The 27,483-nt window shown below is 33.4% G+C and overlaps 1 protein-coding gene across 1 annotated transcript; it reads left to right on the plus strand.

The window, feature by feature from the left end:
* Nucleotides 1-661: 661 nt before the first annotated feature.
* Nucleotides 662-24,624, plus strand: LOC110017861 (the record flags this gene model as incomplete). The annotated part of the gene is given in 3 exon segments (XM_020715003.1): nucleotides 662-886; nucleotides 1,022-1,405; nucleotides 23,911-24,624. Coding segments are annotated over 3 exon segments (1,059 nt in total). The 3' UTR covers nucleotides 24,385-24,624.
* Between the last annotated feature and the right edge of the window lie 2,859 nt (nucleotides 24,625-27,483).

Raw genomic sequence — 27,483 nt, forward strand, 5'->3', positions numbered from 1 at the left:
CACGGTGGGATTTTCAGGAAGAGGAGGAATATCGTAGTCTTCTTCCACTGCTTCCCAGAGATCCAGGGCTTCCAGATAAGTCTTCATGCGTACCGCCCAAATCCGATAGTTCTCACCGTCGAACAAGGGTGGAACAATCGAGGAAAAACTGGTGTCGATCTCCATAACAGCCGCACGCACACACAGACCCCTTAAGAAATGAGCTCTGATACTAATTGAAGGTTTCTTGAACAAGAGAAAGAGGGGAAGAAATATGAAGAAGCTTGATTATTCTTGATTCAAAAAAAACAGCAGCACATATATTTTAAATTGCCGCCCAATACAAAGAAGAGAAAAAGGAAAGTAATTAATGCTCCCTAATCAACGTCCATAAAAATAGCTAAAAGAAATCAAAACTTTAAAACAAGATTTAAAGAAAATAAAACTAATTCCTTAATCCTAGGCACTCCTAAGCAAATATTCCAACAGTTACTTAGCAATTGCTTGACACCCTTCCATTATATGGCGTTTTTTTGGTATTTTAGAGATATGATACTTTTCTTAATCTTTCAACCATGCCTGATTCTAGCTCTTGAATTTTGCTTTCCTCTTATATTACACTTGTCATTGTGCTTGTTTTGATAATTTTCTGTTCATTAAAGGCTGATGTTTTATTCTGCAGCGTCCATTTTTCTACAGCTTTAAAATGGGTCTTTATTCATCTCTTAGGGAAGCCCTGAAACTATCAACTCTGGCATTATTTCCTTCATTGCTAGTGATGCTCTTGCTTCCAGACCAGTTTAAGACCAGGAAATCAATTGGAACATCTATCCGTCACCTGGTTATTTTGTATGCTGGAGTTTCTGTTGTTTCTTTCACTTGGGAGCTAAGTACTCACTTACTTCAGGTAAGATAAAGCATGCTTAGTTTTCTAATTTCTATGACAAAATTTGGCTACTTTTCATTTTGATTCACTTGGAATAATAGAGGGATTCTTATAATCACATATATTCAAAATAAGACATTCTCAAATTTATTGAAGGTTGTGCATACAAGAAGATGCCATTTTGCACCATCCCGAGGATCAGCTGCTGCAGAAACAAATCCAAGTGAAGGGTTGCTTGAAGCTTTGGAACAAAGCAGCCCTAGAACTCTTTTAAAATATCTTGCATATCTTGATTTATGCATGATATCTGAAAATAATGTTGAACCATGGCGGCGAGCTGCTTTCTTTGAAGAGACAGGCGAAATGTATAGAAGGGTTATATCTTTGTGTTTGCGCCCTTTAGAGCATCTTACATCAAAGCTTGTTGAAGGCTTGGAAGGTCTTACCATTGATAAATTAGATTTGTTCTCTCAACAAATGAATCCATCTACTGGAACTAATATTGATTCAAACCTTCATGTTGCTTTCAATGACTTTCAGGTATGAAGACAATGTCAAAGTATTATAATTTCTTTTTCTATTGGTTTTTCCAATTTCTATCCTCAAGAATTTTATATCTCTTGAATGCATACCAAATAATATCTTACTGAGCATGTCATGTGTGTTCACAAGAAGACCTTTTGATAAAGGTTTTTAAAACATGTTTGTGAACCACTTAAATTTATTGATTTACTATTTGTGTTGCTGCATACAGCTATTGTTTGAATATTTGGCACTTCAACATGATTGATTCTAAGAGTGCAGTTGACACATTTTTCTCTAATCTTACCTTATTGTATTGTACTGTTTTGATATTGTTATTAAGAACCTCTGTTCAAAGTACTTTTGACAAGCCGAATTTTTCTTTAAAAAATATTTGGTACTTCAACATTATTGTTTCTTAGAGTGTGGTTGGTACATTTTTCTCTAATCTTACCTTATTGTATTTGGCTCTAAAAGACAAGCTTCAAGCCATATACAATGATCGTGTTACTAATAATTTTTGCTGAAAATACTTTTGAGAAACTGAGTTTTCCCAAAAAAAAATTTGTTCGTACCCATAGGATTTTAAATATTTTTTTGGGTAATTTATATAAAGATCCGTTTTCATTCTCTTGTGTCGGTCGTTATTTTGGAAAATGATTGTTTTTTGTAAATATGAAAATAGTTTTAATAATAAATATGTGAATATGTGATTTTTTTTATTTTTGAAAGTAATATTTTAATCTTGAAAATAGATGAGACCAAACGAGTCTCACATATTGAATAGTTTGGATGACTGAACGCGATACCACAAGTAATACACTATCTCGAAGAATAAACATATCACTTGTAATAGGCTCAACCACCCAAACCAAATAATTCTGCGACATCCGTTTGCTCTGCGAAACCTTTTATGTATGGCCGACAAGTTCTTCTATCTAATATAAGGATTTGATAGGGTATATTTTTCTTGTGTTCCAAGTTCCCTGTAGAGTCAAACCCCTATAGTTAATTTTATCTTAAATGACCAGAATCATCACTTAAGAAGACTCTCAATTAAGATCAGTGATTGTATCACTTAAGAAGACTCTCGATTAAGATCAGTGGTTGTACATCAGTGATTGTATCTTCAAGATTTTAAAGTTTGGGTTTCCAAGATTGGACACGGGAAAATCAAATGGGAGTGATTAAAATAAGAACAATTATTTTAAGGAATCCAAATGAATGAAGATTAGGAGATATCATGAATCTAAGGAAAACCCCGATGACCTCCAAAATATCCTATTGTTTGGCTTTATGTCTTTGAAATGGTATTATTCAATGTTTAATCCTGCAATTTATTTTAAATTTAGGACTGACATTCGCACGATATTTGATCGTGCAAATTTATGTTGTACCGTACGGTAACCTCGGAATCCTAAAAGTATTAGGACTTATAATTGCACAACAGGGTTGTGCAAAATCAGGGTTGTGCAAAATGGGTTGTGCAAAATCCTAAAGATAATATGTGAGGATTCACGTTGCGCTAAACAAACTATCTCGAAGTCTTATGAGGAGTTATTTAAAATAAGGAAAATGTTTAATTGTCGTAGACTTGTTGTATTGCTGTAGATCCTCATCCTTTGTCTGCTACGTCATGGTCGTGCTACCCACGAAGAGTTGTTTCATACTCCATGTAGTAGCAGTTTCAGGTTTAGTGTCTTATATGTGAGTGTGCAATATTATTATTTGGTGACTTACTGTTTTATATCTCCTAAACCAGATTATATCCTAAAGGTTTTGTAGTTAACTTAAATCATGCATAAACAAACTATGTTATAAGGAAGAACAGTAAATAGAAACAGTATAAGACGCGGTAAATAAAAGCAGTATAAAGGAAACATATCGTAAAGAGCAATAAAGAAGATGCAATAAAGTATTATAAATATACTGTAAACTTTGGGTACCTTAATTTCTTGTTATCGTTGTACCTGTAAATGAGATCAATTTTACATATAAAAGTATAGTAAAGAAATTTAGCTAGCAGGACAAACATGTGTTTATGTATAACAGAATAAACAAATAAATAACGGAGTAGCAGAATAAACAACGGAGTAGCACATGAAAAGCCCTGAGGAAAACTGAAATCGACCCACAGAGACTCGAAAAAAATTGTAGAAAAAAACACAAACAAATCAAACAAAATACAATGTCACGTATAAAAGACCAAGGGTAGATAATTTATATGTGCATTGGGAATGTCCACAATTGTCAGGATGATTTGAGTGTAAAATTCAAGCTCAAATCCAGGAGCAATTGCTTCATTTTAGTTCAAGTTATGAAGAGAATTTCATTATTTGATTTAATTAAATCAATCATGAACCACAGCCTAATGCATACCTTGTCTATTGCTTTAACTAACTTATAAATTAGGGTTAGGTGCTAGCTTCAGTGTTCAGTGTTCATTTGAAAATTAGGTAGATGGACTCTCACCTAGGGTGTGCTCCTAAAATCTAAGAAACCTACACTTTAATTTGAGTCTGAAGTGTTTTAAAGTATTTGTCTTTAATTAAATATTTTTCAACTAATTCTTAAACATCTTTAGATCAAACTTATCTCAGTATCAGACTATTAAGACCTAGGGGTAAACCTATAATTTTGGCAAAAATGTTCATGAATTGTTCTTCAATCCTAATTAAAACAATTGGGCTTAAGTTTATTCAATGCTTAGGGGTCCTAATTGATAGCTTATTAATCTTTCAATTCATGCCCCTAACTCTTAAATCGTTTAAGCTTTTACTTTCTCCCAATTCTTAATAATTTTCACAATTATAATTTTATCCTTCTTATGTAAAAGAAATGGGAATGGTTTGCTATCATATTTCCCCTTTAGGTTTGAATCATCTCAACAGATTAAATATCATTTTTTTAATTCCCTCCCATTTCTTTTTATTTTTTTAAGACCGTCAATCAATCCTGAAAATAATTAAATCAAAAATTTTCATTTTTAACTTAACCGTTAAAAAACAAATCAACGGAGAAGGAATCCGACCTACTTCTAAAAAAATCAACAAAGCAAGGGGCAAAACCGCAAGTGAATCGGCCTAAAGGCGTTTAAATTTTTCCAAAACAATGATCGAATCAGTCCCAAAAAGTGCTTGAAAGCCTCCAAAAAATCAGCACTTAAAAGTGCCCAAATCGATGTATAAAAGCCTCAAAATGCAACCCAAACATATCACTAAGACAGGGCAAAAACAGCAGCCCAGATCAGTGCCAAATACATATTAAAAACAACCAACAAAACCCCTATTAAACAGGGCAAAACTGCAACCCGAATCAGCCTAAAAGACGTGTTTTTAAAATATCTAAACTGAAGTCAATTCAACCCACAAAATATGTTTTTAAAAGGCTCCAAAGACTTTCAAATCTTAAAAAATAAAAATGACTCGGAGAGACTTCCAAATTTTTCAAATGCTTAAAGCTTTCAGGTTTTGCAAAAGTAAAGTATTGAGACTTTCCTAAGTTTTTCAGATAAAACTCTTAAAGTTTATAGAAGTAAAGCATTGCCACCTTCCAAACCTTTCAAATTGAATATGAGAAGTTTCAGCTTTTGCAAATGTAAAACACCAAAGCCATAAACCTTTGCAAAGAGAATATGCAACATCTCAGATTTTCATATGAGTATAACACCAAAGCATTTATAAACTTTTCAATTTGCAAATGTAGCATGTAAATTTTCAGATTTTTGTAAAAGTGAGGCATCACAACTTTCCAAACTTGCCAAAATGTAAACTAGAATGTGAGCTTAATCATGCTTTAAAATTATTCAACTAAGGAGCAAGTAGAGAGAAAATGGAAGCTCCCAAAATTTTCAGATTTTGCAAATTTGCCACCTAAATGTTTTAAATTTGCAAATACGTCACCTAAATGTTTCAGATTTTGCAAATACACAACCCAAATATTTCAGATTTTGCAAATACAAAACCACAGTTTCCAGATTTTGCAAATGAGGCACCTAACATTTTCAGATTTTCACAAATAGGCCACCCAATACTTTCAGATTTTTACAAATAAAACACCCAAATTCTCAAATTTTCAAAACTTTCAAGCTTTTATAAGGAAAGACAACTTGATTCTTTTGTATTTATATGGCTAATGCTCACATGGACACCACCCAAGTCTTTAGCTTGCATCAAAAGTATTCTTATTTTGACTTAACAAAGTGGAATACACCTATCAAGTATAGGCAACATGGCATATATATAAAATTGCAGCTCATGTGTTAAATATGTAAATGCATAAGAATGATGCTGCATATATACAAATGATCTAAAAAAAATTCATCTCCACATTAACCAGAAAGCATGCTCAAGAGGGTGGACTAGAGCAAAAGATTAAAAACTAAGTGAAGAGGTACATCCGAAAATACATTCGGGGGGCAATACCAAGCGTCGCGGATTAGAAAGATTAACATTGCCAGGCAAGAAATCATCAGAGCATAATCCCCCCAGCCACATTTTTATAGATTATGAACTGCAAATGATAAAAACTGCTTAATGATCTTGAAATTCAAGTGAGATTTACAATAAGATTCAAATATCAAAGATGTTTCAAATTTTTAATAGCCTCAGACATTTTTTTTTTTAGATGGAGAGTGTATGAAATGGAGAGTGTATGAACTACAGAGTGTATGAACTACAAACGAATGCTTCTTGATGCCTTTTAAAATTTCAGTAAGTATTTCAGAAAATCCTTGATCATTTCTTCCACTAAAAAAAATGAATGCAGGTTTTCAACATCTTTGATGATTCTCGTTACTTTTGGTTTCCAGTTTCAACAAAAAAAGTGTTAAATAGCTTTAGAAAATTTAAAAGATAAAATATTATCTCCCACGAATCTGAAATTTTCCTCTGAAGGAATAGACTGCCAGATCACATAATAAATCATGCATCTTATAATATATTTTCTCTCCTTTTTTTTTTTAGTCAAGAGAATTATTAAGACCAAATCAAGGACAGTCGGGCAAGCATACAAGCAATAAAACAAGTAATCCTCAGGAGTATCGAACAAACAAGCCAGGATATCGCAAACCAGCATGACTGTCGCACAATTAAGCAATAATATTGGTCGGTCAAGCAAGAAAATGAGCAAACCAGCAAAAATGTAATACCTCGGTAGCCAAATATGCAATCACACGGGAATATCGAGCCACCAAGCAAGAATACCGAACAAATAATTAAGTATATCAAGTGAGATAGAATTTTGGCAGCACTTCCTCCTCTCCCAATTTTCAACCACCAAAAATCCTACCCTAGGTAGGGATTTTATAGGTAAGAAAGGAAGCCACCACCACCTACCAACCCTAAGGTGGTCGAATCAGGCAACAATAGCATTTAGGGAGGGAGAGAAGCGGCAACCTCGAGAAGGAGAAGAGCCAGACATCAGGCAACTCGCGATTGGCAAGTTGCTCGGTCGAGCGGGGCTTGAGGGGGCGAGGCGTGTCTGGGTCGCGAACGAGAGAGGAGCGCGGAAGCTAGGGTTTCGCTCGGGCGGCCTCGAGTGCGAACGATCGCGGGAGCTAGGGCACGTGCGGGGCGAGCCAGGCTTTGATCGAGCCGCAACTGAGAAGAAGGAGAGGCTAACACTGTTTAGGTGAAATAAGGTTTAAAATAAAGATTTCTTTTATTTTTATTATTTTATTTTATTTTGTTATATTATATTATTTAAGTATATTAATTAACGTGCAATTTATTCGTGCTTGAATCCTTAACAAAATGGGTATCCTCTCTGGGTAAAATTGACACTCCAAACGCGTCGACGCGGTCTGTTTCGTCATCTGGGGTTGTTCAAACAAATTCACATTTTTCACTCTGTTTACGTTCAATTTTAATCTGACTTTGCGCAACTTAGTGGATTTTGTGTGTGTGAGTGTGTTGATAAAGTCTTAAAGGGGTTTCCCTAGGGCTTGAGCTCTTATTGGGAACTCTTTTTGATTTCTCACGTCCTTAACTGATAAAGTCTTAAAGGGGTTTCCCTAGGGCTTGAGATCTTATTGGGAACTCTTTTTGATTTCTCACATGTTGGTCCTTAATCACTCGACCAATTGATGATGGTTTGAGACCACCAAAGGGAGACACCACAAGAGAATCGGGAAGTGATTCAAATTTCTAAATAGGTTTAGGTCCCAACTCTAGTCCTCTAAGATAGTCGACAGGCAGTTTTAGAGCTAGATCCTATAATCTAAGTAGAGGATAAATGACCTTAAAATGAGGTCAACATCTTTTAACATGATTTTATCTGAAAAAGAAATTGCAAGGAAATATATTAAGATGTTATGAGCCAAACTGAGGTAATTCTTTGTTAAGCCCCCAAGGAAAGTGTTTGAATTTATATGTAAAATTTAACTTATGATAGTTTTGTAGTGGATGTAAATTCTCCTTTTGAATTGAAAATTGAAGCTTATTGTGTATAGCTTGTTGATTGTCTTTTAGGGCCAAAGAAATTGCACCCTCTGGGTCTGCTTCCTTGTATTATATGTATTTATATATATCTGATTAAATAACTATCCTATTATAATTCAATTTCTGGTTAGACTTCATTTCTTATATGTAGCCATTGGAACACCCGGATACCTGATGATCACCCACTCTTTATAACTTCTATCATTTCCTTCGGTTTAATACATAGATTTTCAATTAAATGGTTAACTAAGTTTAAATGTTAAGTTTGCTTTGTTTTAGATGTTTATTTTCTTAATGCCAATCAAATGTTTAATAAACATGGGCATATACCTATTTATCATCATTCTCATTGTCATATTTGAGTATCAGTTAGGCTGAGAAGGCTTTGGAAGTTGTTTCCAAGGTCTTGACTTTTAACCTTGTCTACGTCATAATAATTCTTATCCTATGGATTTTTAGGTGGCAAAAAGGTCAACATCATTGTCATTTTTATCCCCTTATTGGTAGGGAATATGTTTACCTGGAAATTTTTGTGATGTTTGAAAGTGTAGGGTTGCACACAGTGATTGCTATCTATCGAGTCACCTAGAAATTGAAGGCTCAGAAACCAGTTGCCACCCCTTCCCTCTAACCTTTCCCTCTTGTATTCTACCTTTTTAGTTTCATTAGTGAAATCTTTATAGGAATCAGTTTTAAAGAGTTTATGTCCCCCGAAATATTTATTTAGGATAATAGCCTTTGAATTAATGTTTTGCTGATGGCGGCAACATCGTGAGATCTTTTCTGATTCCATCATTACATGAGTATAGAGGAAAAATTGAAGATGCAATTAGATTACTTATTTATGTGCTAAATGCCTGGACTTTTCCTTGTTAAAATTTCAAACAAACTTGATTCTTATGCATTGTTTTTTAATCTATTGGGATAGTTAATTTGTTGATGGCATCTAGTGTCAGATTGGTAGATTCATTTTCTTTTGTTGAGTAATAATAGCTGATTGTTGATATGGCTTTTAGTTTAGCATCTATATTCCCCAATGATTGATGAAGTTTAGACTAGCATGATTGAGGATCACATCTTTTTGTTTTAACATACTAAATTCTCTTTTGTTGCTTTAATTCAAAAAAATGGTTGGACTGCTTTACATACCACACAATTCTCTTTTGTTATAAATGAAAATATCAAGCTTTAGATGTGATATATGTAAATACATAAGAATTGTGTGGTATGTAACTTCCCAATAATTTATTAATTTTTTGTTAGACTGCCTTCTATCTTTGTTTCAACATAAAAGAATAAAATAATTAAAAAAAAACTCTAATGTCACATATTTGGAACTAATTTGTTGATTTCATAATAATATTTTCAAAAGTTCAGAGACATATTATAATTCAACTGCACAGATAAAATATACTTCTCAACTAAAATCTAATAATATAAATTGTGATACCAATAGTTATTATCATTTGAAGTTGGAGCATAGTGATGTGTGTTGGGCCAGTTATGTATTTGCAATCTAGAAAATAAATAAAATAAAATAAAATGATCATTGGAAGTAGTTTATTAGGATTAAAAAGTAATGATGACTTAAAAAATAGTATTTATATGAATAAATAAGTTTTAATACACATGTTGCCCCACTTTGTACTCTTGTTCTTTACCGTGGATAAAATTTTCATCAGCGTCTCTCTGCTTATAAATCAAGGTTAATAGTTGTGGATGCTTTTATATGTGTACTTCCATTATGGCAACAAGAAGTCTTTTTTTCGAAGTAATATGGTATATCCCTTAGAATACCCCTTTTTCCGTTCTTTATGCGTGTGTTTTATTATTCTTTAAAATGATGAACGTGTCTGTCTAAATACTCTTAATTGAGCTTGTGTTGACCGAGCACCTTGTGCAAACATAAATAATATCTTTTTTTTAAATAAATTTTAAGAGTTCCATTTTGTAAAGGGCAATTAATATCAAATAAGTATTTTTTGTTGAAATAAAATAATAAAAGTTGAGCATATAAATATAAATATAAAAATTGAAAATTTTTCAATTTATTAAACTTGTACTGTCTGGGTAGTCAGAGACGATGAAATTTTATTCATGGTTCATAATAACATGTTGGAAAGTGGGAGCATCAAATGTTGAACTCTCATATCTTGGCGCAACTAATGTGAAGCATGTGCTGAAATCACATGTAATCATAAAATTTTGAGTTTTAACCATTGTCATCTACTATAATCAACTTTTTCTTATAATATCTATTACCAGGTAAATTAATGTTTGAAGGATACTAAAGAATATCTATTGAAAATTTCTATAGTGTTGAAAGCATTCATAGGTGATTGTTATTGACTCATTATATCCTATGGTGTATGACATAATGACCAACATTTTTTTAGCAACATTTTTTATGAATCGTGTAATCCATGAGATGATCTAAGTGTACTGAGTAAACCCATAAATATTTCTTGTGATATTCTAAATAGATTAAATCTCATAATATTCCCCTATAAAAGTGTCAAGTTTGTCAAATTTAGTAGTATCACTTTTCTCCAGTATTGTCTCTCGACTATATAAGATAGCACTTTTCTCCAATTTAGTCTCATGATTATACAAAATTGATTCAAAAGAATATTATGATACAAAATTGATTTCAATTTAATCTAGAAATATATAAAATTTATCCTGCCGGAGGGATCATTCTAAATCAATTTTGTATTGTAGGTGGATTAAATTGGAGAAATATGATACTTTGAGACTAAGTTGTCCACATATGAATACTCGGGGGCTATTTTGGAGCTTAAGCTTATTCAGAATAAATTATGAAATTTCATAAGCTGTTTTTGTAGTAGTCTACCCATCCACTTAACCCCATTATGAATTGATGTCATGCATGGCCTCTTAGCTTTACAATCATCACAGATCGGTCATGTTGATTAATAAATTGTTAACTTGACTAAGGCCCATATGATCAATAACTAAACCAGCATCCATTTGAGAATCATCACTAAAAAGATTTCAATCCTACCTAGTCATTTTTAAACTACTAGACTATAAATGAGAGAAAAAAAAAGTAACTAAAAATCAACATTTAATAACTTTATAACAATATAACAAGTTACTTAGCTTCATGAAGTAGACTTCAATGCCTACGTTACAAATTAGAAAATGAGAAAATGAAAAAGAAACACATAATAAATTGCGTAATCTTACTACAAAACAATAAGTATGAAGACGTTTCATACTTCTTGCGATAGTGTACAATGTAGATATTACAAGTAGGAACAATAATAATAAAAAAAAAGTCATGTAGTAGATTGTGTCCGAGTAGTGCTCTGTGTTCACCTTTTGAGCTACTAAGATTTCCCATCATTGGGTACATGAAACTTTCCTTTTTTTTTTGGTCTTAAATGAAATATTTATTGATGTCATAAAATTTAACATTCTTGACGATCTCAGGGATTTGAATTAGTTTTTCCAATTCAAATGTCATAAGAAATCTATGTATAGTAAATTTAGTAATGTCGAAGCTAGCTAATTGTGAAACATCTTTATATCTTCAACATGATTAATAACTAAGTTTTATCTAGATTGCTGGGCTCTTTTCTTTATGTTGTTAGATGGGTTAGCCACTTGACCTATTTGTTCAGCATTTTCACTAGCACCTTTAACTCCATTATCATATAAATGGCTTATCATTTTGGTCACTTCATCTTTGGATTAATCTTCTTTTCCTTCTTGTTTTGGAGGCATTACTCCAGAGTTAGGAACCGAAATACTTTGCCATTTGCTGCCATACAATCAAACATCCGGACAAGTTTGTCTTCCAACTTGGCATTATTCCATTATTTGAAAAATTCTTACCTACGTGTATTGCTTACTCAAAATTATCAATTTAAAATTATATTAAAATCAACAGTTTCCACCAAAAATGAAAAAAGGCAGATCACATCTGAAAAACTGCTTCTGAATAGCTGCGGGAAAATGGAAGAAAATAGAATTTTTCAGGTAAGTGTTTTTTAAACGTTGAAGTGGCCAAGCGCATTTTGAAACTGTTTTTTCAGCTTTCTAAAAAAAAACGGTCAACAAGCTGAGCCAAATACAACCCATATGAGGAAATTGGGGAGGAGCCTAGGAGTTATTATGAAAATTAATATTAGAGGAAAATTTTTAACTGGCAAGACGACTTGCTATGCTGCATAGATTGAGGGTTGGCAAAAGAATTCTTAGCTGGGCGTGACAACAATAAGAATGTTAAGGCGGAGCTATATAAAATATGGAAGGATGGAAAACCAAATGATCATATTAGAGTATATGAGGGAATTTCATAGATATATATATATATATCTCGTATGGGACAGAGCCGCTCGACACCTTCTTGCTTCTACTGCGTCTCGTTTGCTACAAAGCGCTCGACTGCCCGTGCGTTTCCTCTGCGACAAGGCCCGCCCGTTCTGCTCGGCTCTGCCTCTGCCATCTGCGACAGAGTCGTTCAACACTCGGGTAGCTTCTCACTGTGCTGCAGGTTGACACTGGCTGCGATAATGACCTCAGGGCTTTCCTACGCCGCTGATAACCCCGCCAAACCCTCCTATGCTACAGTGGTTCACAAACGCAACTCCTCTTTTCACCTCGCAGATAGTGCGGTATTCCCGCATATTTACCATGATTCTGTTGCAGGAAATGACGATTGCAATCTCATAAAAAAAAAGTAGAGAAAAAGACGGGCAAATCAATAATTTTCTTTTCTGAAGCTAAAAAGTAGAGAAAAAGACGGGCAAACCAATAATTTTTTTTTCTAAAGCTAAAATTTCAACTCGTGCAGGAAAATACAAATTTACACTAGTTGGAAAGTTTCAATTAGGTTGCCATAAGATGGAGATCATCAGGAAGATTTTTGAAGATTTCAAACTGGTTGGGGATTGTCAGGTGGATCATTTCGACGGAATGCATGTTATGATACAGCTGAGCACAGAAGATGATTACACGAGGATTTTCTCAATGAAATTCATCACAATTGAGGACAAACATATGAAATTGCTCAAATGGACTCCCAATTTTGATCCCAATCAAGAACCTCCAATTGCACCTATTTGGTTATCATTACTTGAACTCAAGCTTCATTTCTTTGATCTACCAATCTTATATGCAATTTGGACTATCCTTGGAAAACATTTGCAGATAGATTTACCCACAGTTCATTTTTCAAGACCCTCTATTGCAAGAATTTTGATTGAACGAGATATTACACTACCAGATGTAGAAGAAGTCTGGCTTGGATCTGCTCACAATGCTTACTGGCAAAAAATTATTATGGAACAAAAACCATACAACTATAAACACTGCAAGATGTTTGGACACCCGCAGGAGAAATGTTTCAAATTGCACCCACAGTTGAGAACCACTGGTCAAAAGCAAGAACACACTGTAAGCGCACCCCATGTTCCTGAACGCGCTCCTAGCAAACCTGATGATAGCCAACCTGAGGAGGGAAACACCACAAAACAGGACACCCGCAGGAGAAATATTTCAGATTGCACCCACGGTTGAGAACCAATAGTCAAAAGCAGAAACACACTATTATTGCATCTCATGTGCCTGAACGTGCTCCCAGCAAAACCTGAGGAGGGAATCACCACAAGACAGAAGTTGGTGTCTGCCCCTGTGATCCCTTCACCTGACCATACTACAATGGATAATGTTCGAACTGAAAATCAGAATAGTCCCGCAGCTCATATTCAGGAAGCATCAGGTGCAGAGGTAATAATTCACACTTAGGCTGCGTTTGGGACAGCTTATTTAGAGCGGTGGCGTTTTCAAAAACACCACCGCCTGTTTTGAAAGACCAGCCAGCGTACGTTTGGTGAAACTCCGTTTTTATTTTTGTATTATACGCAGATCGCGGGGTCCTACCCGCGATCCACGTTTAATGCTGTCGAAAGACCTGATGCCCCTCTCGTCTCCTCTGCCCTACTTTCGGTCGTCTGGATCTCGTGCGCCCGTCTCCTCTGCCCTAATTTCATTTCGCAATGGCTCGATCCCGTGTGTAGCACTCCTCGACAATCCTCCGTCTCCACCGTCTTGTGTTAGCTTTTTGCTCCTTATTCTGATCGCTCCTCCGTCTTCCATTCAGAGAACTCCGTCTTCCGTTCGAAGAAGTCCTACGTCTTCTGTTCTCGTTCTCACTGGTAACATATAAGAGTCATTTTCTATTTCCAAAACTGTAAGCAAAATATAAGAGCCATTTTCAAAACTGAATATTTTCGATCTGCTATTTTTTGTAAATGCTCTAGATAGGAACTCCACACTATGAATTGGAAAGAAACCATTCCAACATTGCTATTTTATGTAAATGCTCCCCCAACTATGCCAAAAATAATGCAAACAGAAGTGTTTGCTCTACTTGCACATGAATTAGAACATACCTCATATGGAAGCACATTCATGTATAATATATCACTTTCACAGCTCTGCAGGTGGAAATAACATTCACTAGCCAAAACTTCACCCAATCACATTGGCTCAATACCAATCATGCCAATCCGTATGAAAATAACTGCCACAGCCCCAAAATCAAACATTCATATTGCCATCTGTATGGAACTAAACACTTAAAAGCAGCTATAACACATACTCATTAAGCTTTGAAAAACATTTAATTGCTGGTCTTTAAGCTGTTAAAAACAGATCCTTAATAAGCATTTCAAAACATAGATAAAAGTATATATCTGCAGCCCATAATTCTAAATGCATAAATGTATACTCCATAAGCATTTCAAAACTACTCAATAATTGAGTTGTTTCATATAGTCAAGCTGTCATTAATCTACTAAACAAGACAAACATAAACTAGAGTTATAATTTGCTTTTACAAAAAAGAACAAAACAACTCTAAGCAGGATACCGTAAATCAATTCTTATGTATTTACATTTATGAAAGTTTATATGAAAGGAGGGATATAACTCAAGCTATTTCATCTCTGAAGGTATTCAAAGCATTAGTGGGCATTCAAAGCCCCAGCCAATAGATGAATTTAGAGATACCATAAAAAAATGTACTGAAAATATATATTTGCATCTTCATGATCCATCTAACAGGAGAAATGACAATCAAAGTATTCTCTAATATTTGCATCTTCAGCATTAATAAAAAGTTCACTGAAAGTACAAAATAGACAAACACTCCATCCAACAAAAGAAAGTTTAATATTTGATAAAAGGATTCGAATGTTAATTAAAGAAAATAGATAAACTCAGGAATCACATATTGCATCTGTTATGCACTCCCTCAAAGCAATCATCTCATCTGCACCTTCGCTAGCTTGGGTGTTAAAATCTTCATCATCCATTACTTCATCTGGTATGGAATGCCCAACCTGGAATTCAAATGCTTCAGACGTTATATACATGTCATCGAGCCCAACCTGGAATTCAAATGCTTCAGACGTTATATGCATGTCATCGACGTCAACCATATCGAAGTCTATATCAAAACGAGAGGGGTGCCTTCTAATAAAATTGTGGAGTGTCATCGTCGCCACAACAATATGTACCTGTTTTTTAAAAGGATATGTCAGCATATCACGAAGAATGACCTATTTCTTCTTCCATACTCCAAAAGTTATTTCGATTATCCCGCGTAAGGAAGAGTGACGTTTGTTGAACATCTCTTTCTTACCACGTGCGACACCACTTGACCTCTCAAAATCAGGAATGTGATATTTTGTGTCTGCATATGACTTTAAATACTCTTTCTGTAAAGGATATCCAACATCCATCAAATAGTACTTGCCTGACATGATTTACATTAATAGTAACTATTTGAAGAAAAAGTCTGCAAAATTAATGAAAGGTAACACACCTTGAGGCGGATGTGGGAAGCATTGTCGGCTGTTATTCGTCGCAAATCTAAAAAGATGGTTGTCATGTGCACTCCCTTCCCATCCGGAATGTGAAACACATGTTGAAGTCACATACAACCATTATATTTTGTGTAGGTGAACCACACCGCCCAATGTACGCAACATTTTTATCACTTGGAAGTCGGGCATCGACGTGCGTACCGTCAATCACCCTAATGCAGTTCTGTATTATTTGTTAGTGATCTCAACGACAGAATGTAAATTAAATTATGAAATGCGAAGAACAAACTGAATAGACTAACCTTAAAAACTGGCATGTAACGCGCGTCATTGGCTTTTTTGGTTGGAGTTCTACTGAAAGTTGGATCTTCTGGCTTAATTATTTGTGAAGCTGGGCTATCGGCTTATTGTTTCTGATGAATATTGAAATCGCTTCATAGCTTCTCTGATTGATTCATTTTGGCATAGCTCCTCTGATTGATTCATTTTGAGATAAAATAAACAATGTAATTGCCAAAACTTCTCTCGTAGTCGTTCTGGCCGAACCTACAAGGTCGTGATTCATTCGTAATTCGTTAAGAAGATCCAAAAAAATTGGTACAGACGTACGCAATATGTTGCTGAATCTTATGGGATGGTCAGCAAACATCTCGCCCACCCATTTATCCTCAATAAATGACGAGGTCATTCGCGATGTTCGTACTATGTTTGAGCTATAGTACTCTATTAACAATATAAGAATTATCGCACCCATTCTTCTGCGTCGTTCTTGGTACAACACTTGTCGTTGTTAATCCATCCTGTATGAATGTTTTATCAATCATAAACAATTTCCTAAAGGTAACATAGAGAGATCAAACAGAAAAAAAGGTAACATAGAGAGATCAAACAAAAATGAAAAAAGAAACTTGTTTTTAAAAATATACTACTCCAAAAAAAAAGCCAAAAAAAATTGTCCATATCAAATATTTCACAAAAAACTTAAAGCAAAATAATTCACCCTAAACCTAAAGCAAAATACGTCACCTAAAACCTAAAGCAAAATACGTCACCTAAAACCTAAAGCAAAATACGTCACCTAAAACCTAAAGCAAAATACGTCACCTAAAACCTAAAGCAAAATACGTCACCTAAAACCTAAAGCAACATATCTATTACAATAAGCAAAATACAATAGAAACGACATATGAAATATTTATTTATCAATTGAGAGACGCAAATAATCAAGCCGGAGCTTGGGGCGGAGCCTCTTGAAAATTTGCGTGCGGGTTGGGTCCTCGAGAACTCTAACACATTTTAAGTAGACTAAAGGATCAGCAAGAACTTCTGGAATTTCTTCTAAAAAACTCATAAAACCATCAACAGTCGGATCATCCCGCACTGGTTCAATTGATATCGGAGCTTCAAATACAAAAATCAGTCTATCAATTGAGCTTTGAACGAAAATATCTTTATTTTTTCTTTTTCTTTCCATCTTACGCCTCTTTGATTGGCCAGTTGATTCAAGCTCCCTTGGGTTTATGCTAGGGCCTTCACCTGAACCAATAACCTGATCGGGGATCAGATGCCAGCAAAGCCCTGCTCGTTGGGGTTGAATGAATGTTGACCCGTGGCTACAACTCCCTTGAACATAACATCCAATTTCTCTTCCAAGTCCGGCTCAATTCCGCATAACTTAAATTTTTTTGCATTTGGAACCGCTTGCAACAAGAAGGGGGGTGAGCATAGTTGACAAAATAGAAGTGTAAATGTTAATTAATTGAGGAGTTTGCAGGGGTACAATTATTACTTCTAACTTCTCGGTCCACCATTCCTCTGAAGCATCCACAGCGCGCTTGACAGGATCCCAACCCAATCTCGTCGCACTCTGTTTAAGTTCTTTCCATAACTTCCACTCCTTCTTTAGCTGATCTCATTTGTTCTTGAATTTCGGTCTATCATAATCTCGCCCTGTCATTTCTTTAAATTTTTTGGAAATATTATGTCACCCTTCTTTATTAAAGTAGGTGGTAGGTTTATTTCCAAGTTCAATCTCCTTAATACATAAGTTGCAGAAAATGTATGTCACATCCTTGTCCCACATTGCTGATGAAGTCGCTTTTTGTTTTTATTCATAATGCTACTAATGAAACATATAGATCAAATAATGCAATGACATTGAAAATAAAATAAAGCATCAAGATCCCTGTCATTTCTTTAAAGTCTCATCTTTGTTATTTTTTCATAGCTTTAAGAAGCTCATATTGCACTCAATGGTTAAAGGGGTCAAATAAAAACAATAATTTCTCATCTTGTATGTAAAAGCTCCAAATATAAATTCAAATAGAGAAAAAAACATCTGGCAAGTGCAACAAAACTAGCAATCCAAATAGCAAAATAATATGAGACAAAATAATATGAGGAATAAATCCACAAATCCAATTTAAACCTAGCAAATTGCGTAAATTAAAATTAAAACAATCCAAACAACACACATTGCGAAAAAAAAAAAACATTTCCTGTTTTAAAAAAAAATCTTAAGAGCCATGGAGATATCTGTTTTAAAAAAAATAGGAATTTTCTGTTTTAAAAAAAATAACCATTTTATTTCCTATGCAAACTAGATTAGCACAGAGAGTTGCATTGCTACCAATAATAAATCCACAAATCTCAAGAGCCGTGGAATCTTACAAATTCGTCCTAACAAAACTACATTAATAATATCGAACAAAAGCTTCACAAAGATGTATCAATTCTGTCATGAACAAAAACGCGAACGGAAGACGGAGGAGCAATAAGAAGTAAGCATATAAACTAAACTTCCACAGAAAAAAAAAACCAAAACAAATATCATGAACAAGCAGTGAAAGGAAAAACATCCAGTGAAAAAAAAAACCAAAACAAATATCATGAACAAAAACGCTTGGATGAACAAGCAGTGAAAGGAAAAACATCGAGTGGTGACATCTTCACGGAAATATACAATCGGAGAGCGGTAGAGGATCAAGGAGATAAAAAATGAGGTTACCAATGAAAATGAGAACAGAAGACGGAGGACTTCTTCGAACAGAAGTTGGGAGTTCTCTGAACTGAAGACGGAGGTGATACATCGTATAATACAAAAATAAAAACTAATCAGTGAAAGTGAATTATAAAAACGGAGTTTCACCAAACTTACGTTGACTGAAACGCCACCGCTCTAAATAAGCTGTCCCAAACGCAGCCTTAGTAAGGCAGGAACATGTAATCAGTGAAAGTGAATTAAAAATTAATTGATGTAAATCAAAAGTACTATGCTTATATTGTGTAAAAGGATTCTGAAATTAGCACCCAATTTGACAATTATGTGAATGAATGCAAATTTGACAATTATGTGAATGAATGCAATCTAAGGATTTATAAACCCAACCCAAATTGTGAGCATAACACTGCTGTCACTGTTGCTGATTGTTTTTCTGTAGAGTATTTAGAGTTATGTGAAAAAGTATTATATATATGCGTGCGTGCGTGTGTGTGCGCGCGCGCGCGTGTGTATTTAGAGTTATGTGAAAAAGTATTATATATATGTGTGCGTGCGTGTGTGTGCGTGCGCGCGCGCGTTAAATATATAGGAAAAAATGGACCTGAAATTTTGAAAATGATTTGCTGGATTCTTCTCATTGTCTTGCATATTTTGACAATTTTTTTGCTCGTTTAATGCATTCCCTATGCTTATGTTTATGGGAAATTAAGGATCCCTGTAGTATTATTTGTGACAAATTCCCGTAAGCTATTTTGTGCATGGAAGTTTTTGCATGCCCCTTTAGTAGAGACTGAATGGTAGTTTTTTTTATTAGAAGTTCGAAGGAGTTTACTTGTATATTTATGAATTCTTTATTATTTAAAATCTTAACTTCAAGTCTTTTAAAATGAGTTATTGAATCTATGTATTTGAATGTCATACACATCCAATTCAATAATAATTTAATAATCATTGAGAATAACAAGTTAGAAAATTTATTGCGCTCTTTCAGATTTGAGTGTTATTATTCTAAATGGAGGTGTACTTGGTCGTTATTTCTAGAAATATTCAAGATTTGGTGTTACAAAGTAATTTGCCCTTGAATTATGATATACAAGTACTCTTATTTTCTAATTAACATTGTGGTACTTAGTTTAACATTAGAAGTAATATCTATGACTTTATTTTTCAAGTCTATTTTTGAGAACAAAGATAAATTTTAGTACTTAGATGTTATTTGTCCTGTAATACTTTTTGAATCGTGATTCTTTGAATGCTTTTGATAATCATCCTTCCATTCAAATCGGGGCATATGTGTGGCCATTATCATAAGGCATGCTTAAAAATAATTTTGGATTAATTCTATATTATTTTAATATTTTAAATTATTTATGATTTATTTCAGTTTTATTTTGTGAGATTGTTAGGATTATCTTTATTTTAAATTAGATGATGGACTTTATTGCTATTACTGTTATTATCTTGATCTTTTAAGGGTTGAATTAGATTTGAATTCCAATTAGTTTAGTTTATATCTTATAGCTTTATTTTTAAATAGAAGTTGAATGTGTATTGTTTCAATTAGTATTGAGCGATGTGAGAAACTTGAAAGATTCCCTACCCTCAATTGTTAATCTCTCTCTAGCTTCACTCCATCTCCTATTTATTGGGTTTTTCTCTTTTTAATTTTATTTTTCTTTCTCGTTGTAATATAGGTACCCAATTATATATTATTCTGATCGCATGGAAAATGAAGGAAGGTGATTATTATCTTGGGCCCATCATCAAATTGTCATCAGATAATTCTACTTTTACATTAATTGAGATTAAAGCCGAATTTCTTGATGGTAATTACATCTAAATCTTAGCCACACATATATATCTATTACCGTTACTCATCTAACATTGCCATGATATAATGGTGACAAAATTGACATATATAAGTTGCATTTATTATATTTGGAATATAACATCACAATATGAAAATTTGTTTGTGGAGCTATAAATTCTCTTTATTCATTTTGGAATTGTTTATTGACATGCTTCATCAAGATATAATAAATAGGAGATGGAGTGAAGCTATTAATCTACATACACACAATTATTATGGATATGCTTTCCGTGTTTGTAAATATTTAGTTACATGATCATAAGCCTTCAACTCATTGATTACACTATTTTGTAGTAGAATAAGCGTGTACATGATTGGTCTATATTTTGTATAAAGTGTTTGATTAACTCATTGATGAATTGCACATTTTGTCATCTATATTTTCTCTTGATTACAGTGAGTTATGTTACACTTATAACTGTCATTGCAATTATCTGCTGTCTCATATATTTCTTAAATTATTTCTAATAGATTGATGTTGATGCATGCATATGATCAACATCAATATTTATATACGATGATCAAATGCCTCTAGAAGAACATGAATGTCGCATGTATAGATTCTGCGATGGTTATTTGCATGATCTTCCCCCTTATGTCAAATCCAAAATTATATAATCAGGATAGATCACATTATTCACTGATTTTTTGAATTCCAAAGTTTTATAAATTTCTACTAATTTATTAAGTTCAAAAATTTATGTCTACTGCTGGTTAAAAGACTTTATTTTTGTCTTGAGTTTGTCCATGAGATTATTATTATGACGATTTTTAAGTTCTATAGGTGAACTTGATCCTGTATCCATTTTTCCTTCTCAAAAGTGCTTCTTGGTTCCTCACTAGAAATAGATGAAGCTTGTGTTACCATTAATGAATCTTCCATGTGATTGCGAATATATGGTACTTATTTTAGAAAGATGTATGATACGGGACAAATTTGTATTCAAAATCCTTGGATTTCCTATGTTCAGTTGCACATGTTGATGATACAAAAGCTGTTTTTGAAAGAGTTCTACTTTCCATCTACCATGGCAATTGAACTTTCTAGAAAGGACTTGAGAGCAATTCCTTATCTGATTTTGTTGATTCTAGGAGATTGTTGCAATACAAGATGTGCATAAACAGTAAATCTAAATTAGTTTTAAAATGTCTAATAATTATAATATCAGAATTTATTTTGGTTTTATTTTATTTCATTACTAGGATTATCTTTATTTTAAATTAGATGATAGGCTTTTTAAGAATTATCAAGGTTTGTTTTGGTTATATCTTATCATGTAACCTATTCTAGTAAATAGGTGTTAGATGGGTGTTATGTTGGAAGTTTATTGAATATTGAAAAAAAAGTTTAAATATTTTCTCCCCACTTTTTCATCCTTATTCTTGCATGTGAAATGTTCATGTGCCACAATATATGAACTTTTTGTCTAGTTTGCTATAGTATCAAAACTATTCCCATGCTTAGTGCCTACTGCAATATGGAGGTGTAATTTTCTAGATCCGTAAGCCTCTTTCAATTTAAAAGTGAATAAAGGAAGAATTAGGGGTGTAAGTGAGTCAAGCCGACTCAAGCTCAACTCAATGAGCTAGCTAGTGGACTGAGCTCGATGAGCTAAACAAGCCAAAGCTCAAGCCAGTTTCAACTCGACTTATTAGCTCGTGAGCGGACTCGTTTAAAAGTAATTGATAAGAAATATACCTAAAATATATTAAAATGTAATTTTTTTAAATTATTAAAATGTTAGAAAATTGATATTTTATATTTTATATCAACTGATTTCGTATTAATTATCTTATAAATGCTCATTTTATTCATCATTTAATTATAGCATTAGTTTAAATTAATATTTTGTTCTCTGTTTTATGCTAAACAAGCCGGCTTGAACTCGTAGAACTAAGCTCGAGCTTGATTAAATTAATCAAGCTCAAGCTCAAGCCGAGGGTTGCTTGAGCTCGACTTGACTCGTTTACACCCCTTGGAAGAATACAAGTAAAACCAAGCTTGAGAAGTAAAAAAAAAAAAACAGAACTTCTACATCAGCCTGGCTGTGCTGCTATCTATCTTGATTAATATTCAAGATTTTGCACCATAACATCAAATTTGCTGATCATAACTTGATCATTTTTTCCCCCTCAATGGCCGAGTTTGGGAATCGAAAAGCTACATCGCTTAACCCCTTTTTAGTATGTTTTGTGGGCCAAGATGACATAGCTTGATTTGAATAACTTATTTTGGGTCCAAAGCTGCTGATTTGCTTGGCTTTGGTTTGGGAAGGTGTTATGAGTGGTCACCTTATTTGAATCTGCTTGAATTCCATTCATTACTGATTTGACTCGGCTCAATTTCTATCCATGGACTGATTTGACATTTGTCAAACTCCACTCACCGCCTACCCATATCTTCGTTTTGTATCTGCCTGCATTTTACTATTTTTTTCTTCCCGAAATGTTTTTTCTTTGTAACAAGTTTGGCTTTGACAATAATCAAGCGGACCAGCCAGACTTTTACTGAACAGTGTTCATTGCGATGGATGCTTTCATGACAATTGTTTTTTATTATTCAAATAAGATATTTATTTTCATTCTTTTGGATTGGCATCATGAATCTTGCTTAATTTTGTATTATGTTTGCTGAATTATTTATTCAGTTTGCTTGTACTGTGTGAAGTTTGTCAATTGCTTATTTTCATTTCAATTGCTTGTTTCTTCTGAACCATACTATTAGGAGGAAATTTTGGGAGTAATTGACTTGTTTAACGCCTTCATATGTAATGCATTTGAACTATGAATTTTTGGAAGGAATATTTACATGCCTACCACTCAATTTTTCTGTGTTTATATTTCTTACACCAATAGTTCAATTTTTACAAACATGCCACCTTACCTATGCAAGAAAAGGCGGGTTTTACTTAGTAAAAGTTGAAATAGTGGTTTTTTTTTTTGTGATTTGAAAATTTTGGGTGATATATTTGTTAGATATGTAAATGCCTAGGAATTGGGTGGTATGTATGTAATCCTTTTTGAAAACCCGCTATGCATATTACGATTGTAATACAATAGCAACTCCAAAAATCACTGTCGTAACTGAACCCCATCCAAGGCAAACATTGATGCTTTTATTCATCAGCATAGGCCAAATGAGGGAGCAACTTTAGCCATCTTCTATTTTAATGTCCGATGATCATTGAACTATTTTTTCTTTTGTTTTTTCTTTTTTCTTTTTTTTTTTTTTTGGAAAATTACTAGACATCATATTGCCTCTATCAACTTTTTGCTATCTATTGCTATTTTTTTATGATAAGCCGTCTTCCTATGATTGTGGTTAAATGTCGATATTCTTTCATCCATCACAGCTATGCTCTTGGAGCGCTCGAACTGTAGCCGCATTAACTGCACGCTCGCTCTCCGAGGATAGATATGGCGTTGCTCAGCTGACTGGCTCCAATGTTGCCGTGCTATCAACACTTCTCTCAACTCTGCTAGCCGTTGAAGCTTGCTTGGGGAAGAAGACGAGCTCACAACCATCTCACTTCATGGGGCCTACAAACATCAGATGGGTTACAGCAAACACAGGCAGACATGATGGAGCTAATGCAGCCACAATCAGGAAGAGAGGCCATCTCCTTCATGCAAAAGCTTATTCCATGGCCGACATTCTTAGAACATCAGTCTATCAGATTGTATATGCCTTCCAGGCTGACATGCAAGCTGCTGCTAAGAGCTCAGCTTTGGAGAAGAATTGGGTTACTCCAGGAAAGCCCTTGTATGGTACAAGGGAGACCCTAATACAGAAGCTGTATCAGTTTCTGGAATATCGTGCTTGCTGACTCATTGTTTCATCCTTTTTTTTTTCTTCTTCTTTTAATTGGTTTAGGGATGGAAAATTTTAGGTGGGATTTATGCAGAACTTTTGTTATGGTGTATTCCACTCGATACAAGTTGGTGTAAATTTTGGCTTGACAATGTGTGTGCAGCATTGCAGTATGTTTCATATTCGTACTTGATGAAGTGTCATCCACAAATATTATGGTAAAGATGAATTTATGTTATGTTACGGTTATTGTCAAATTCAATAGTTTTTTAATTGAAGGATTATAATTTATATTATTGTATCATGTGTGAAATGAGGTTAATTGTATTTTGTTTTGATTTAAGTTCATTATAATTTAAATATTTTGAAAATAATTATTGAGAGGATTGTATGAGGCAGGTTCCAATTGGGGAGATTGTCGCAGATTCGGATTAATTATTTTGCTTAAAAGTCCAATACTCCACCTCGACGGCGGAAGGTTGCCATCCACAAAACTAGAAGGATTTGGATTATTTGGCCGAGCTTCTCATACTCATCCATTAGGACGGTTTGATTGTGACCATTGAGGACTTTTTGTCAATTTTTAATTGGGCAATGCAGCATATCATAATACACCCATTTGACTTCAATTACTTTGTCTAGTTGTTGGCTTTGGGAAGCAAATTTATAATATTAGTAAAAAAAAAAAAAGTTGTATGACAAAATAAGTACATGTTGCCCAATGTCCTGTTTTGATGAAGTCTCCATGGCTTTGCTTTTGAGTTTGTGAGTAGGTTTGAGGCATCGGGAGAATCCTCTTGGCTAGTTGCTTTGGTGATTTGAGTGACTATCTGGTTCTTATGTCAATTATGATCAGTTAAATTGTTTTGAATGACTTGAAATTAATGATTAGTTTGATATGTTTATATATTTAGTTTCTCATTTTTTTTCATTGAATATCCCTATATAGAAGTTAATGAATAAATTATTATTCAAATTTATTCTATTTAACGGTCATATCAATTATATTTGTTTAAATTGATACTACATTTCATACGTGTCAAGATTATTGAAAATTTATAAATATGAGCATATTGGAGGACTTATTAAGGCTTTCTTGCTTTGTCATTTGTTTCCTTAGCTGTGCCCTGCAAATCATTTTTTATATTGCCAAGGTGAAGTACTTTGCCAAATTTAAGAATAAAAATCCTCCAGTTCAAGATTGTCTGTCATGAATGTTCATGAAACAAAAGAATGCGTCTACTTTATGAAAATTTAGTCTATATACCGAATTTTCATCTAAACTCACCTCCAAAGGCTATGGATTTTGAGCTCGATGAGTTTAATGAAGAAGCTGCTAACACTTAAGAAGTTGTTGACTATGACTATTCTATTAATATAATAGCTTGACCAAGCCTATTTTAATAGAAGATGATCAAAGATTGTTGGCCATGTAGGCTGAGTCTGAGAAGAATCTGTTCATTTTAATGATAAATGTGAGTATGATACTTCTACTTTATTGAATACAATAATATTATAATATGGTTTACAATATGTGAACTTTTGGGCGACACCCAAAGTTAGATTAGCCCATAAATGAAGGCACCTTAGGGAAAAAAAATTAATTTTACTTTGTCAAATCATATAGTAATGACTAACATCTTATTTGTATACTATAAAGTGAACCTCAATTAAAGTTTCTCATTCTAGATCTTTATATTTGATGTCTTTTCTATAAGAGATTATTTTGATAGAGTTCATGCTATAATGAGAGTAGGTAATTTTAACATCCTAGAGAAATTAAAATTGAAGTTTTGACGCTTGAGATCCTTGATATTGAGAAGAAAAAATAATAAAACAGACTTAGCCAAAAAAATTATTGAAGTTGTTCTTGCAGATGAGAAGAATAAGTCTAACAACTTTTAAATAACAATCTTAAGGTGCATAGTCTAGCCTAGATTAATCCACAAAATGTAAATGAGGTTCCCCTATTCACCAAATAAATGAAGTTTTAATGATTGTAGTTTATTTTAAAATTTCACCATTTGTACTAACCAAGCTACTATTGATTCAAATAAAGTAAGCCATCCATATCTTGTCAATGTAATCAAATTTTCGATTGATATTGAAAATGAAGGATTAACTCTTCTAGAAAGTTTGCTTGAAGAAGGTTATCCATCACCAGTGTTAAATGATGTTAATAGTGAATTACATCAAAAAGTTCAAATCTTAAAGGAAAATTATTTTTTATATATATAAGTTTATGGAGTTGTCTAGGACTACCTCTTACAAGAGGAAAATTCGTTCATTATCAGTTGATTCAACGTAGATTCATTCCTTACAATTTTCTGTTAGTTAGATTATATACTTCTATTATATATCCTTTTCTTTCTTCTTAGATGTTAGATGGTTCATTTATAAAATAAATTATTTATTAAGGCTTTGAATGAATTATACCTTTGTTATGCATATGATTGGCTTAAAGTTGCTACTTACTTGATGTTAAAGAGTTAACCTTTAGTTGATGTCTACCTTGAGAAGTTTTATGGTTAAATTTTCTTTGAAATACTTTGCATAGAATTTTTGATATCATGCTTGAGCAGTTTCAGTTGGCCATCTTTTCCAAACAAAATTGTAAGATCATCTGTCATGCATTTTTAGCCATTGATATCTTATTATGCTAATTCATATTAGATTTATATAAAGCAATATAGCTTAATATAATGCTAAGTCATTGTTATAGGCATATATTTGTGGCTATAATTACTTTTGAGACTTCTACAAGTCATTTTTATGAAAATTTCAGGAATAATAAATCTAAATTTAATAAAATGATCACTTGAAATATATGTTTAAAAAGGATAATCATCTTAAACTTCAAATCTCAATACAATAGTTGGCTCCCATTTAGGAACCTTGAGTTTCTTAGGTTTACATACCACTACAAATATTCTCCTTTGAATTGCTTACTACTCTGTCCTATTCCTCAGCATTTCTTTTTTGTATTAAAAATTTTTTATTCTTGTTATTAAACTTCAAAAACATTAGGATGTAATTATTAATAATGAGAAAATCGACTCCAAAACTAAGAAACCCATAAAACTTATCTTTATGCTAGAATAAGAAAAAAATTATG

The sequence above is a fragment of the Phalaenopsis equestris genome, unplaced genomic scaffold (genome assembly GCF_001263595.1).
Source record: "Phalaenopsis equestris unplaced genomic scaffold, ASM126359v1 Scaffold000002, whole genome shotgun sequence".
NCBI classification, from domain to species: Eukaryota; Viridiplantae; Streptophyta; class Magnoliopsida; order Asparagales; family Orchidaceae; genus Phalaenopsis; species Phalaenopsis equestris.